The 11,779-nt window shown below is 37.4% G+C and overlaps 1 protein-coding gene across 1 annotated transcript; it reads right to left on the bottom strand.

Annotated features, from left to right (window-relative positions):
• Positions 1 to 9,334: 9,334 nt before the first annotated feature.
• LOC107588744 (transcription factor LBX1-like) lies at positions 9,335 to 10,655 on the bottom strand. Its single transcript, XM_016276969.1, has 2 exons — positions 10,334 to 10,655; positions 9,335 to 9,816 (listed from the first exon to the last, which is right to left on the bottom strand). Exons 1-2 carry the CDS (start codon positions 10,653 to 10,655, stop codon positions 9,335 to 9,337), a joined length of 804 nt encoding a protein of 267 aa, XP_016132455.1.
• Between the last annotated feature and the right edge of the window lie 1,124 nt (positions 10,656 to 11,779).

Below are 11,779 nucleotides of genomic sequence, written 5' to 3'. Positions count from 1 at the left end.
ACAGTTGCATGAAATAATAAGATTTAGCTAATGTAACTACTTATTGTCAGGTAGTATGCTAGAGTCGATGCTACGATTATATGCATTACCATTCAAAGTTTGGGGTCAGTAAGATTAATTATAAGGTTTAAAAAAATTAACACTTTTATTCAGCAAGGTTCAGCATATACATTATATTCTACAAACTGCTTGCCTTATGGTATATAGCAGGTATACTGTATATACAGTACATTTGTTGTCATCCAATTTGACTAGGTTTGTAATATATATCGAATAAAACTATTGAATTCTCTCTGATTAGCTGGTATTTTTAATAAAAGTACCTCAGTTTTATGTACTCAAACGTCCTCTCCTGCTCTGGTTCCCAGAAATATTGAGTCTGCATTTTGCTAGACTGTGCTCTCTCTTTCTCAGCTGTGAATGCATCTCAGCAGGTTTAGATGGCATGCAGGCCTCTCTCTCCCCAGGGCACTGAGCAGCACTTCCACACAGCCAGGGGTCACTTCAGGAAGATAACACAGGGCCAGAGGTCACCGATCTCCTTATTCTCATCCAGCCGCCATATACAGTCAGGTCCATACAATTTTTATTATTTTAGCTGATGACCAAAACATATTTCGGTTACAGTTATATAATGAATATGGGCTTAAAGTGCACACTCTAAGCTTTAATTTAAGGATATTCTCATCACAATTGGAGGAAAGGTTACAAACTGTTGCTCTGAACCCTCATCAAGCGGTCAAAGGAGCTCTCCATGCAGGAGAAACAGACAATTCCTAGGCTTCAAAAACAAAACAAATCCATCAGAAAGATAGCAGGAACATTCGGAGTGGCCAAATCAACAGTTTGGTACATTCTGAGAAAAAAAGTGGTGAGCTCAGCAACATAAAAAGTCATGGACGTCCATGGAGGACAACAGTGGTGGATGATTGGAGAATCCTCTCCATGGTAAAGAAAAACCCTTTCACAACATCCAGCCAAGAGATGTGAAATATGGTGGAGCAGTGTGATGGGATGAGCATGGCTTCCAGTGACACTGCGTTACTGGTGTTTATTGATGACATGACAGAAGACAAGAAGTGTCTCTGCCCAGATTCAGTCAAATGCAGCAAAGTTGATTGGTTGGCGCTTCATAGAACAAATGGACGAGGACCTAAAAAAATACAGCAAAAGCAAACCAGGAGTTTTTGAAGGTAAAAAGTGGAATATTCTGCAATGGCCAAGTCAGTCTCCTGATTTCAAACAGCAAAAGCAACCCAGCAGTTTTTGAAGGAAAAGAGTGGAATATTCTGCAATGGCCAAGTCAATCTCCTGATCTCAACCCGATTGAGCATGCATTTCACTTTCTGTAGACAAAACTAAAGGCAGAAAGACCCAACTAAAGACCTTGGAAAGTGTCACAAATGAGGAGTGATGTCCATGAGTTCCAGGCTTAAGGCAGTCATTGCCTGCAAAAGATTCTCAACAAAATATAAAAAATTTTTTTGTTCAACCCCTTGAATTAAAGCTTAAAGTCTGCACTTCAAGCACATCATTGTGTTTTTGTGCTTTTGCCTTTATACACCACTACAATGGATTTAAAATAAGACAGTCAGTGTCCGAATGCTTCCGGACCTGACTGCACATCTCCACCCTGGCCATATTTGAAAACCGAAACAATACAAAAATATAGTTTTTATACATTTTTTCTTTTATTATATAGTAACTAACTGTGGCAATGCATGCAGGCAGGTGTACATTATCTGAACGAGGGACATAAACAAAAAACAGCAGTTTAACTGGGCAGTGACAACAACACTCGCTAGAAATAAACAAAAGAAACAAACAAACACACACACAAAAAGCATCCCCCCATAAATCGCACTCTTTTGGCAGCGTCGGCCTACGTAAGCACAGGTGTGGTAAATGTGTTCCATACATTTCACCACTAGATGGCGGAATAAGACAAAAAGCCGCTATATCAGGGCTGTCCAAACTCCGGGGGGGGGGGGACTGGTGCTGTGTATAAAAATGGTTGTAATTTCTAAGCATGCTATGTTATATTTTTGTTCAACCCCTTGAATTAAAGCTTAAAGTCTGCACTTCAAGCACATCATTGTGTTTTTGTGCTTTTGCCTTTATACGCCACTACAATGGATTTAAAATAAGACAGTCAGTGTCCGAATGCTTCCGGACCTGACTGCACATCTCCACCCTGGCCATATTTGAAAACCGAAACAATACAAAAATATAGTTTTTATACATTTTTTCTTTTATTATATAGTAATTAACTGTGGCAATGCATGCAGGCAGGTGTACAATATCTGAACGAGGGACATAAACAAAAAACAGCAGTTTAACTGGGCAGTGACAACAACACTCGCTAGAAATAAACAAAAGAAACAAACAAACACACAAACAAAAAGCATCCCCCCATAAATCGCACTCTTTTGGCAGCGTCGGCCTACGTAAGCACAGGTGTGGTAAATGTGTTACATACATTTCACCACTAGATGGCGGAATAAGACAAAAAGCCGCTATATCAGGGCTGTCCAAACTCCGTTCTGGAGGGCCTGTGTCCTGCAGAGTTTAGCTCCAACCCTAATTAAGCACACCTGAACCAGCCAATCAAGCTCTTTACTAGGCATAGAAACTTCCAGTCAGGTGTGTTGAGGCAAGTTGGAGCTAAACTCTGCAGGACACCGGCCCTCCAGGACCGAGTTTGGACAGCCCTGCGCTATATGATTGTGCGCTCAGAGAAACCCGACTATTAAAGACCACACGATGGCACCGTTTCTTTTAACAAAACCACAAAGACAGCAGATAATATTAATATACGAACTTGTGTAACTTGAGAAAAAGGCACTGCATGCTCTCAAAGCTTATAGAATTAGCCCATTGCTTAAGACTGGTATCAGGCATTTTCATCATTAGTCTTTCCCTCAGTAAGCCTACTTTTAAACTTGCATATTCATTCTTAGCACTTTTGCATTTACAATATAAATATAGCCTACTTTCAGTATAGTCTCAGTTTTAGTTTAGCTTTAAGTTGCTTTATTGGCATGACAAGTAGGCCTACTAGGCTATTTTTACATTCATATTGTCAAAACATTTGCAGCGCTGATGAGTGCAATTAAAACAGTGCTAAATGAGAATTATTGCTATTGACAACGAAACATATTATATAAAATATAATAAAATAAGAGGATAAATAAACAAATAAGAGGATTAATAAATTGTGTTATTGTGTTAACGTTCTGCTTCGCTCATGTTCTTTCTATCCTAATTTCTGTCAGAATTTCTTTAGAATCTTTGGTTTTTATCTTTTATTTATTTTGGAATTCATTCAAAGTTATTTAAAAAAATCTTTTGAAATTCTTACATTTTTGGAATGTATTAGATTTTTTGAATTTCATTATTAATAAATGTAATTTTTACGCACACAGAGGGTGAAAAATAAAACTGTGATTTTAGATGTTCTAGGGGTTCTCAAAGTCTACATTCAAAGATCCAAATCTGAATTTTCATCAGTGTCAAAAGTCCGGACCGGAACAATTGGTTATTACAAAACTTGTTTTTAATAAACATACATAACATGCATAACAAATAAACATTAATTTTTTGAAAAAATAAAGTGCAAAAGTGGCAAAACAAAAAAAAAAAATTTAAGTGTCAGCAATAGAGGTCGACCGATACGAGTTTTTCTCTGGCCGATGCCGATATTTAGAAATCAGGGCAGCCGACGGCCAATATATGATGCTGATTTTTTTGGCTGATATGTTTGGCCGATTTTTTTTTCGTCTTTGTCTCATAAAAGCGAGTTTGAGTAAATGATTATTGCAGGGCACAAGATGGTAATAGTAGTAGTAGTAGTAGTAGCCTAATAAAACAGGTACATCTAAAAAAATTAGAATATCATGAAAAAGGTCAATATTTTTTGTCACTCATTTCAGAAAGTGAAACCCATATATTATATAGATTCATTACACAGAGTGAAATATTTCAAGCCTTCATTTCTTGAAATGTTTATCATTATGGCTTATAGATAATGAAAACCCAAAATTCAGTGTCTCAGAAAATTAGAATATTGTAAAGAAGTTTTAGGAAATTCATGGTGTCACACCCTAATCAGCTAATTACCTCAAAAAACTTGCAAAGGTTTCCTGAGCCTTTAAATGGTCTCTCAGTCTGGGTCAGTAGGCTACACAATCATGGGGAAGACTGCTGACTTGACAGATGTCCAGAAGACAGTCATTGACACCCTCCACAAGGAGGGTAAGCCACAAAAGTTCATTGCTAAAGAAGCTGGTTGTTCACAGAGTGCTGTATCCAAGCATATTCATAGAAAGTTGAGTGGAAGGAAAAGGTGTGGTAGGAAAAGGTGCACCAGCAAAAGGGATAACCGCAGCCCTTGATACTAATTTTTTAAAAAGGCATAAAGAGATCCTTCTACTAATTCTGGCATATTTACATGGTGTATATTTATACAACAATGTTCATGAATATGCATGGTCCCTATTAAATAAACCAATAAATAAAAAATAAAAAAATAAAAAAATAAAAATAAATAAATAAATAAATAAATATCTCGCCTTCGCTTTCATTTCGGACCATCTCCAAAAAGACATTATGCGTTTATAAAAGTAGGAAATAACTAGTGTTCTTGAAATACGAAATGGAGGTGGGTCCGGACTTTGAGAAGCACTGTAACTTAATGGTCAGGATCACTTTAGGACAGCTAGCCAATGGCAATAATTTGGACACTTGGAGCACTCCACAGAGCTTCTAATCAATGCTCAGCCGGGTTTTTTTTCTATAGTGATGTGATCAGACAACAGCACCTAAAGGCAGGGTCAGAGGACAATCAACACTTACTGAAGATTTGATCAGGTTTTATTTGAATGAACTTCAATGACATGCCCTCGTATCTGCGGACACACATATAAGCTCAATACTGAAAATATGAAATGATTGTGCCATCTTTTCATGTTTTCTTCCAGTTCAATATGCTAAACTATTTTCTTTCGGCAAAACAAAATGATAGCAAAATCATAGGAATTAGTGCTTCTTCTGATATTTTCCTCTGTATTACAACATGTTAAGAATGCAATTACAATATCCTGATATAACAGCAGGTACTAATTCTGGCATATTTACATGGTGTATATTTATACAACAATGTTCATGAATATGCATGGTCCCTATTAAATAAACCAATAAATAAAAAATAAAAAAATAAAAAAATAAAAATAAATAAATAAATAAATAAATATCTCGCCTTCGCTTTCATTTCGGACCATCTCCAAAAAGACATTATGCGTTTATAAAAGTAGGAAATAACTAGTGTTCTTGAAATACGAAATGGAGGTGGGTCCGGACTTTGAGAAGCACTGTAACTTAATGGTCAGGATCACTTTAGGACAGCTAGCCAATGGCAATAATTTGGACACTTGGAGCACTCCACAGAGCTTCTAATCAATGCTCAGCCGGGGTTTTTTTCTATAGTGATGTGATCAGACAACAGCACCTAAAGGCAGGGTCAGAGGACAATCAACACTTACTGAAGATTTGATCAGGTTTTATTTGAATGAACTTCAATGACATGTCCTCGTATCTGCGGACACACATATAAGCTCAATACTGAAAATATGAAACGATTGTGCCATCTTTTCATGTTTTCTTCCAGTTCAATATGCTAAACTATTTTCTTTCGGCAAAACAAAATGATAGCAAAATCATAGGAATTAGTGCTTCTTCTGATATTTTCCTCTGTATTACAACATGTTGAGAATGCAATTACAATATCCTGATATAACAGCAGAGCAGCAAGGGAGGAGAAAAAAATATCTGGCTAGGTATATTTTTCGAGTTATGCCCCTCAACTCCCTCAGATCCATTTTTCCGTTTGAATTATCAACTAGAATTTGATTAATATGCAAATTCGAGGCGAAAAGTCTTGTATGATCCTTTCAGTGGAGAGTAATTAATCAACAGTTAAAGAAAATTAATACATATATCAATTTTGTCAGGGACATGCTTAGTTCAATCGTCCGTAAAATTGAAGTTTGAAGTATTAAGGGGGTCCCACAGAAGCGTTATAACTAAAACACAGGAATCCACCTCTATTTAGTGATCAATCAAGCTTTCCCCTCAGGTTAATCTGCTTAATTTTTCACCTCGAATCATACACTGTTATGACATGTAGTCTCGCATGGAGTCGATGAAAGTTTTTTTTTAAATGTTAACTGCATGAAAGGAAAAACCTATCTATCTATCTATCTATCTATCTATCTATCTATCTATCTATCTGTCAGTCTAGAAGTGAAAAAAATGATATTCAATTTTAATTAAGGCAGGAAATCGCTGGTATCTCTCCTCTTTTCTAATCAAACATTTAACCATAAAAAGAAAGGGTAAATGGCTGAGGAGAGAGAGACAGAGCGAGAGAGAGAGAGAGAGAGAGGAGGGAGGGAGAGTGCAAACCCCATTGTTTCAGCAGGGACTCATGCATCAAACTTCAATTTTCCGGGCGATTGAATTAGAGATTTTTTCTCTCTCTCGCTCTCTCTCGAGCTAAAATACACTTAAAACTTTGGGATTAATTACCACGTTATGACTTTCAGACTGTAGTATTACTTATCTTTGCCACATTTGACAACACCTCATAAAATAAGGAACTGAACCCCACCAGCTCGCGCTCTACTGATATATCAGCACCCCTTATATACATGTTCCACTTTCCTGTGCAAACAGCACGAAGAGGGAGCGAGAGAAAGATAATGGGCATGACTTGGTCTGGATAAGGGCATCTGGGTCTAACGTGGCTTTGTTAAACCTCTCTAACTTGTGAGCTAGGCTATAGCGCTAAATGTGTTCTGTGTGTGATGTGGGCTAATCAATAACCTAAACGTTTAAAGTTGGGTAGAAAACGCTAAATCACAGACACATATAGCCAACAAAAGGCGTGTGATTGTATTGCAGCACAGAGGCGCATGAGCAGACAGTGCTGGAGACTCCGGCGTCTGCTCATGTTAATGGAGCGGAGACAAATATCACATTGTCCGCATATCATCTCTGATCCTGCTATTACAGCCGTTTCGTGTTGCTTAAAACCGTCTATTCATAGCTGCGATTGAGCTCTTTCGTCTTTATGATACAAAATAACATTTTGCTTTGTTCAAAAACACAAATAATGTAATCACGAATACTATACAGTTTTTGCACTCGACTGTATATATCTTCCACAATGTAAGACTATTTGATACATTGAATATGAAAGGATCTAGACCTGTACAAATAAATAATAAAATAATTATGACATTAATAACAATGAATAATATGCTAATAGTATAAATGTAATTTCACTTTTCTAAAAAAAAATGTTTGTGTGTAATATGATAATTTAATGAAATGCATTTAAATAACAACAATAATAATAAATAATAATAGCCTACTTTGATGTATTCTTCTTATTATTAATAATTGATATGCACTGCTAGGTGCACTTAATGAAAATACTTAATACAAAAATATTGTTTAACAGTTTTTATCTAATACACAAATTCCTATCAAATCTGTTACGAATTGAAAAAGAAACGTGCAAAACAAAAACAACAACAAAACATGAAGAAGATTATGCATATAAACAGCATCTAGCATACAACACACAAACAAATGTGTCTAAATAACACATCTTGCAAGGAAAACAAAAATTCCCAAATGAAAATGCAAAAAAAAAAAAAAGAAGAAGAAGCCGCCGATCGAACCGCGTGTGAAATTTTGTTCTAATTTCATAAATAGTGTCACTCCAGCCATATGGTCTGCTTTTACGTGTAGCCAAAATCGTAACTTTATTATTTTAAGCCAAACACTCAAACAAACAAAGGCAGAAGACAACCTCTTAACAAGACGAGTCAGTATCATTGTAATTCATAGACTTGTTTAAAACAGCCGAGTGAAAAGAGAGAATAGAGGGGACATTAATAGGCCCAGATGCCCTCGCCCCTGCGCGCATTATTGCCTTTGTGAAAACTGAGCGAAACACTTTAAAAAGAAGGCCAGCTCAATCCATCAAATTGTCTGAAAATTGTGAGGAAAATTCAAAAACCATATGGCCTCCAAACGTTTGTGTCCTTTTTGTTCGGTGGGACACGCTTGTCTCCGTATTGAGAGCCGCGGGAGGCAGAGCATGCTTCTTTGTAGCTTGTCACATCAGGGGAGACTGCTCATTTGTCCCCCGTTTTCACGCCTTACGCTAGAAATGACTGCCTCTCTTCGCTTTGCAAGGAAATAGCGTCTTTCAACCGCAGAGAAACGGGCCAAAAACCCTGCGTTTTTGGGCATCCTTTATGCGCGCATTCATCAATCCAGATTTCTGTTTCTCACACACATCCATTGTGAATATTGAAACACATCGTGGGGACAGGAAAACATGTTATGCCATTTTGAAAATCAAAAGCGTAAAATGTCGAATCTAAAACATTAGATTCGATGCATTTTTTAAAGAGTGTTGGTGCAGGAAATAAAAGTAGGCTACAAAGATAAACACAAAACTGCAGAAAAAAAATCAATTTTACAAAAGCTATATGTTTCGTTTATATTACCTCGATTGCTTATTTCCAAAACGATAAATAAAACTATCAGACTAACGTCAAAAAATTAGAGAAAGACATTTTATTTCATTTTAAATACATTACACTTTGTACACTTGGTTTAAATGGTTTCCTGGCTTAAAAAGGCACTTACAGGCATACAAACCATAAGAAATATATTAAAATGTGATAATCCAGATTTAATCAGAGAAGTCGATTTTTTCCTGTGATAACTTTTGTAGGAAATGTTCTATAATACACTCTTTTATCAAACGATTTCGTCATAGGCCAAAAGGCATAATAGGGACACGCAGGGGGGCCGCGCGTGTGAATTAAGATTCGGATATTTTGAGATATCTATATCAGATCTGCAGCCATTTTTAATTCAAATAATTTCGTGAAACAAAATAAAACATGCATTCAACTTACTCAAAACCGGGTAAAAAAAGTTATGCGTGGACAATCGTGCTTTCAGTGTGTGTGTGTGTGTGTGTGTGTTTATATCTGACTGAAATATTATCAAGGTACTTATTGCTCTTCAGCTATAAACGAATAGGCTAAATGATTACAATACTGCCACTGCATAAATAGATCTGAAGAAACTGTCCCATGCTTGCTTTGATTTTTTTTTTTTCGTTTTTATATTTGCTTTTAATACAAGTCATTTAATACATTTGGTGCATTAATGGCACTTTCAACTCTATGGTTTTAGAGGACCATCTCGGGGGGGGGAAATAAATAATACCGATGCTGTTCAATGAAAATCAGTCATCGACATCAATTTCCTCGTCTTCATCCTCTGAGCACTCTTTGCTCGTAGTGTGGTCTGTAAACGGTGATGATGGTGACATGTGGAGTTTGTTGGTGCCCTCGTGCTCGTGGTTAGATCGTGATGGATACTTGGCCACTGATTCTCCGAGAGTGCCATTGACGCTTTTCTCTAGCTCTGCCAGTTTGGCGATTTTCTCAAAAGGTACAGAGCCCTCTTTGGCCGACTCCACGTCCGCTTTCATCTCCTCCAGGTCTCTTTTGAGCTTGGCTCGACGGTTCTGGAACCAGGTGATGACTTGCGCATTCGTGAGCCCGAGCTGCTGAGCGATCTGATCCCGATCAGCAGGAGACAGATATTTCTGATAGAGAAATCTTTTCTCCAGTTCGTAAATTTGGTGATTGGTAAAGGCTGTTCTCGACTTTCTCCGCTTTTTAGGGGTATTCCTCTGACCGAAGAGTGTCATGCCGTCTCTTCCTAAAACAAACAAAAATAATGCAGGGATATTAAAATGCATTCAGTCTGCTACTTTACCTTTACGCGTGGTACCAACTACAGGCCATTTCGTATTAATACAAAAAAGTGAATATTAGATTACTGTCGTTTGTAAAAGCAACGTCTTCAGGAATATTAACAGTACATGTTTAAAATGGCAAAATAGGAACTAGCATATATGAGTCCAATATTTAATTGAACCTGCACACATTTTAGCCGTTTATATGTATTTTTTAATTGCACGTGGATATTTATTTTGATTGCACGAGCACAAAATTAATCCACATATTTTTGTGCTTTAAGTTGCTTTTACAAATATATTCGATATCCTTTTAACAATAAAAAAACGTTAAAACAATAGGTTATATAGACCATATAAAATACAAATTTCACGTTGTTGAAAACGTTTATAAGATTTTTCTCGAATAGCATCCCTAAAAATGATATCAGTCTAACAGCCCGAATACAATTTTGCACACACAACGGGCCTTGTGTTTACCTTCTGCCGCTTGTAGAACACTGACTTCCAGTCCCTTGAAGGTTTTGCTGGCGAGTTCCTCCAGGGCGCACAGTGGAGATGTCTGGGTGAACAGCGCGCGGTTGGAGAGGGGATGGCCCGTGGATGAGTGTTTCTCACCGGACGAAAGCAGGTGCGCTGTGCCGCAAATGGTGTAACCTCGTTTGACAGGTTTGTTTAAAATATCCTCTATGCTGAACGGAGTGAGGGGCTTGTTTGAGTTAGCAGGTGGAGGAAGATGGTCCAACGGACTGCGCCTTCGATCCTCAACCGAGGCGCCTTTTGCGTCTTCTTTGGAGGTCATTATTTGTCTTTTAGCTTGTTTTGAAAATATGCTAGAGTTTTGGAATTTTTTCCTTTCTTTTCGAATTCGCACAATGCAGAAAAGCTCGGTTTATAAAAACTATTGATAAACACAGAGCAACTTGAACGAGAAGAAATCCCCAAATCCGTGGAATTAGATTTAGCCGATCAGCAGCATGTTGTTGCTTTTGCCGCAGGGCTGGAAAACTTTAAGTCTTTCTTTAAAAAGCCTCGTCTGCTGTCCTCAGCTCCTGGATAACGGTTGAGCTTCAGTGAGAAGCAGCCTGACAACCTCTGATGCTTCAGTGGAAACAGTCAGCCTCAAAATCAGCCAGAATTGACTATTACTAACAAGTTATTCTTGATAGCAAGATAATCAATTACATCCAGTGGCACCTTTCTCTCTCTCCCTCCCTCTCTCTCTTTCTTTCTCTCTCCCTCTTGCTCTTTGACTATGTTGCAGTCCGATGCAGACTTTAGCAGGAAAGGAGCCCCGGTAATTAGAGGGCATGGCCGGGAGGAGGAGCCCAGCCGGATTACAATACTTAACGCTCCCACTCTTTAATACAAATTAATGATTTGTCGATATTCTGTTCGTTCTTATTTACACATGTGTACCACACGATTATAACAGAAACATTTTCATTTCAACATTCAACATTTTTTAAAATAAAATAAAGTAAAAGTAAATACAAGAATATATCCAGCACAAGTTGTCGATGTTTGCAATTAAAATGGTCAATTAAACAAAAAAATGTTTGCTTAAAAATTGTATGTTCTCTATGTTTTGCTCAATAGATGTATTTTAGAATCAGGTAGTATATCATGGCTGATAATACTTGTGGATAGAACAAAATAAGTGTGTGTGTGTGTACAGAAAGAGGGAGAGGGAGGGAGAGAGAGAGAGATCGTCCCCTTCAGCTGCACCAAATCTTCTTTGCCATAATTCAAGCGCAAAGGGCCAGCTCACATCAGCAGTAAGATATTTCATCTCTAAAAATCGCCTGCTGTTCAGTCCACGGTATTTTTGGCATTATGGGAACTATTTTTCGTCGATTTACGCAGAACGAGGGTAAACGTACAGATATGCACAGAAATAAAACTAAAACAATGTGAAATAATTTT

This window comes from Sinocyclocheilus grahami, unplaced genomic scaffold (genome assembly GCF_001515645.1).
Source record: "Sinocyclocheilus grahami isolate Dianchi unplaced genomic scaffold, SAMN03320097.WGS_v1.1 scaffold106.1, whole genome shotgun sequence".
In the NCBI taxonomy this organism is placed as follows: Eukaryota; Metazoa; Chordata; class Actinopteri; order Cypriniformes; family Cyprinidae; genus Sinocyclocheilus; species Sinocyclocheilus grahami.
The sequence above is the reverse complement of the archived record's forward strand: the minus strand, read 5'-3'. Positions and strand labels throughout refer to the sequence as shown.

Excerpts from the sequence above, each read along its gene's own strand:
- LOC107588744 (XM_016276969.1), bottom strand. The coding sequence starts at position 10,655 with ATGACCTCCAAAGAAGACGCAAAAGGCGCCTCGGTTGAGGATCGAAGG. Across the intron at positions 9,817-10,333 it reads TGTTCTACAAGCGGCAGAAG|GAAGAGACGGCATGACACTC; the intron begins GTAAACACAAGG and ends TGTTTGTTTTAG.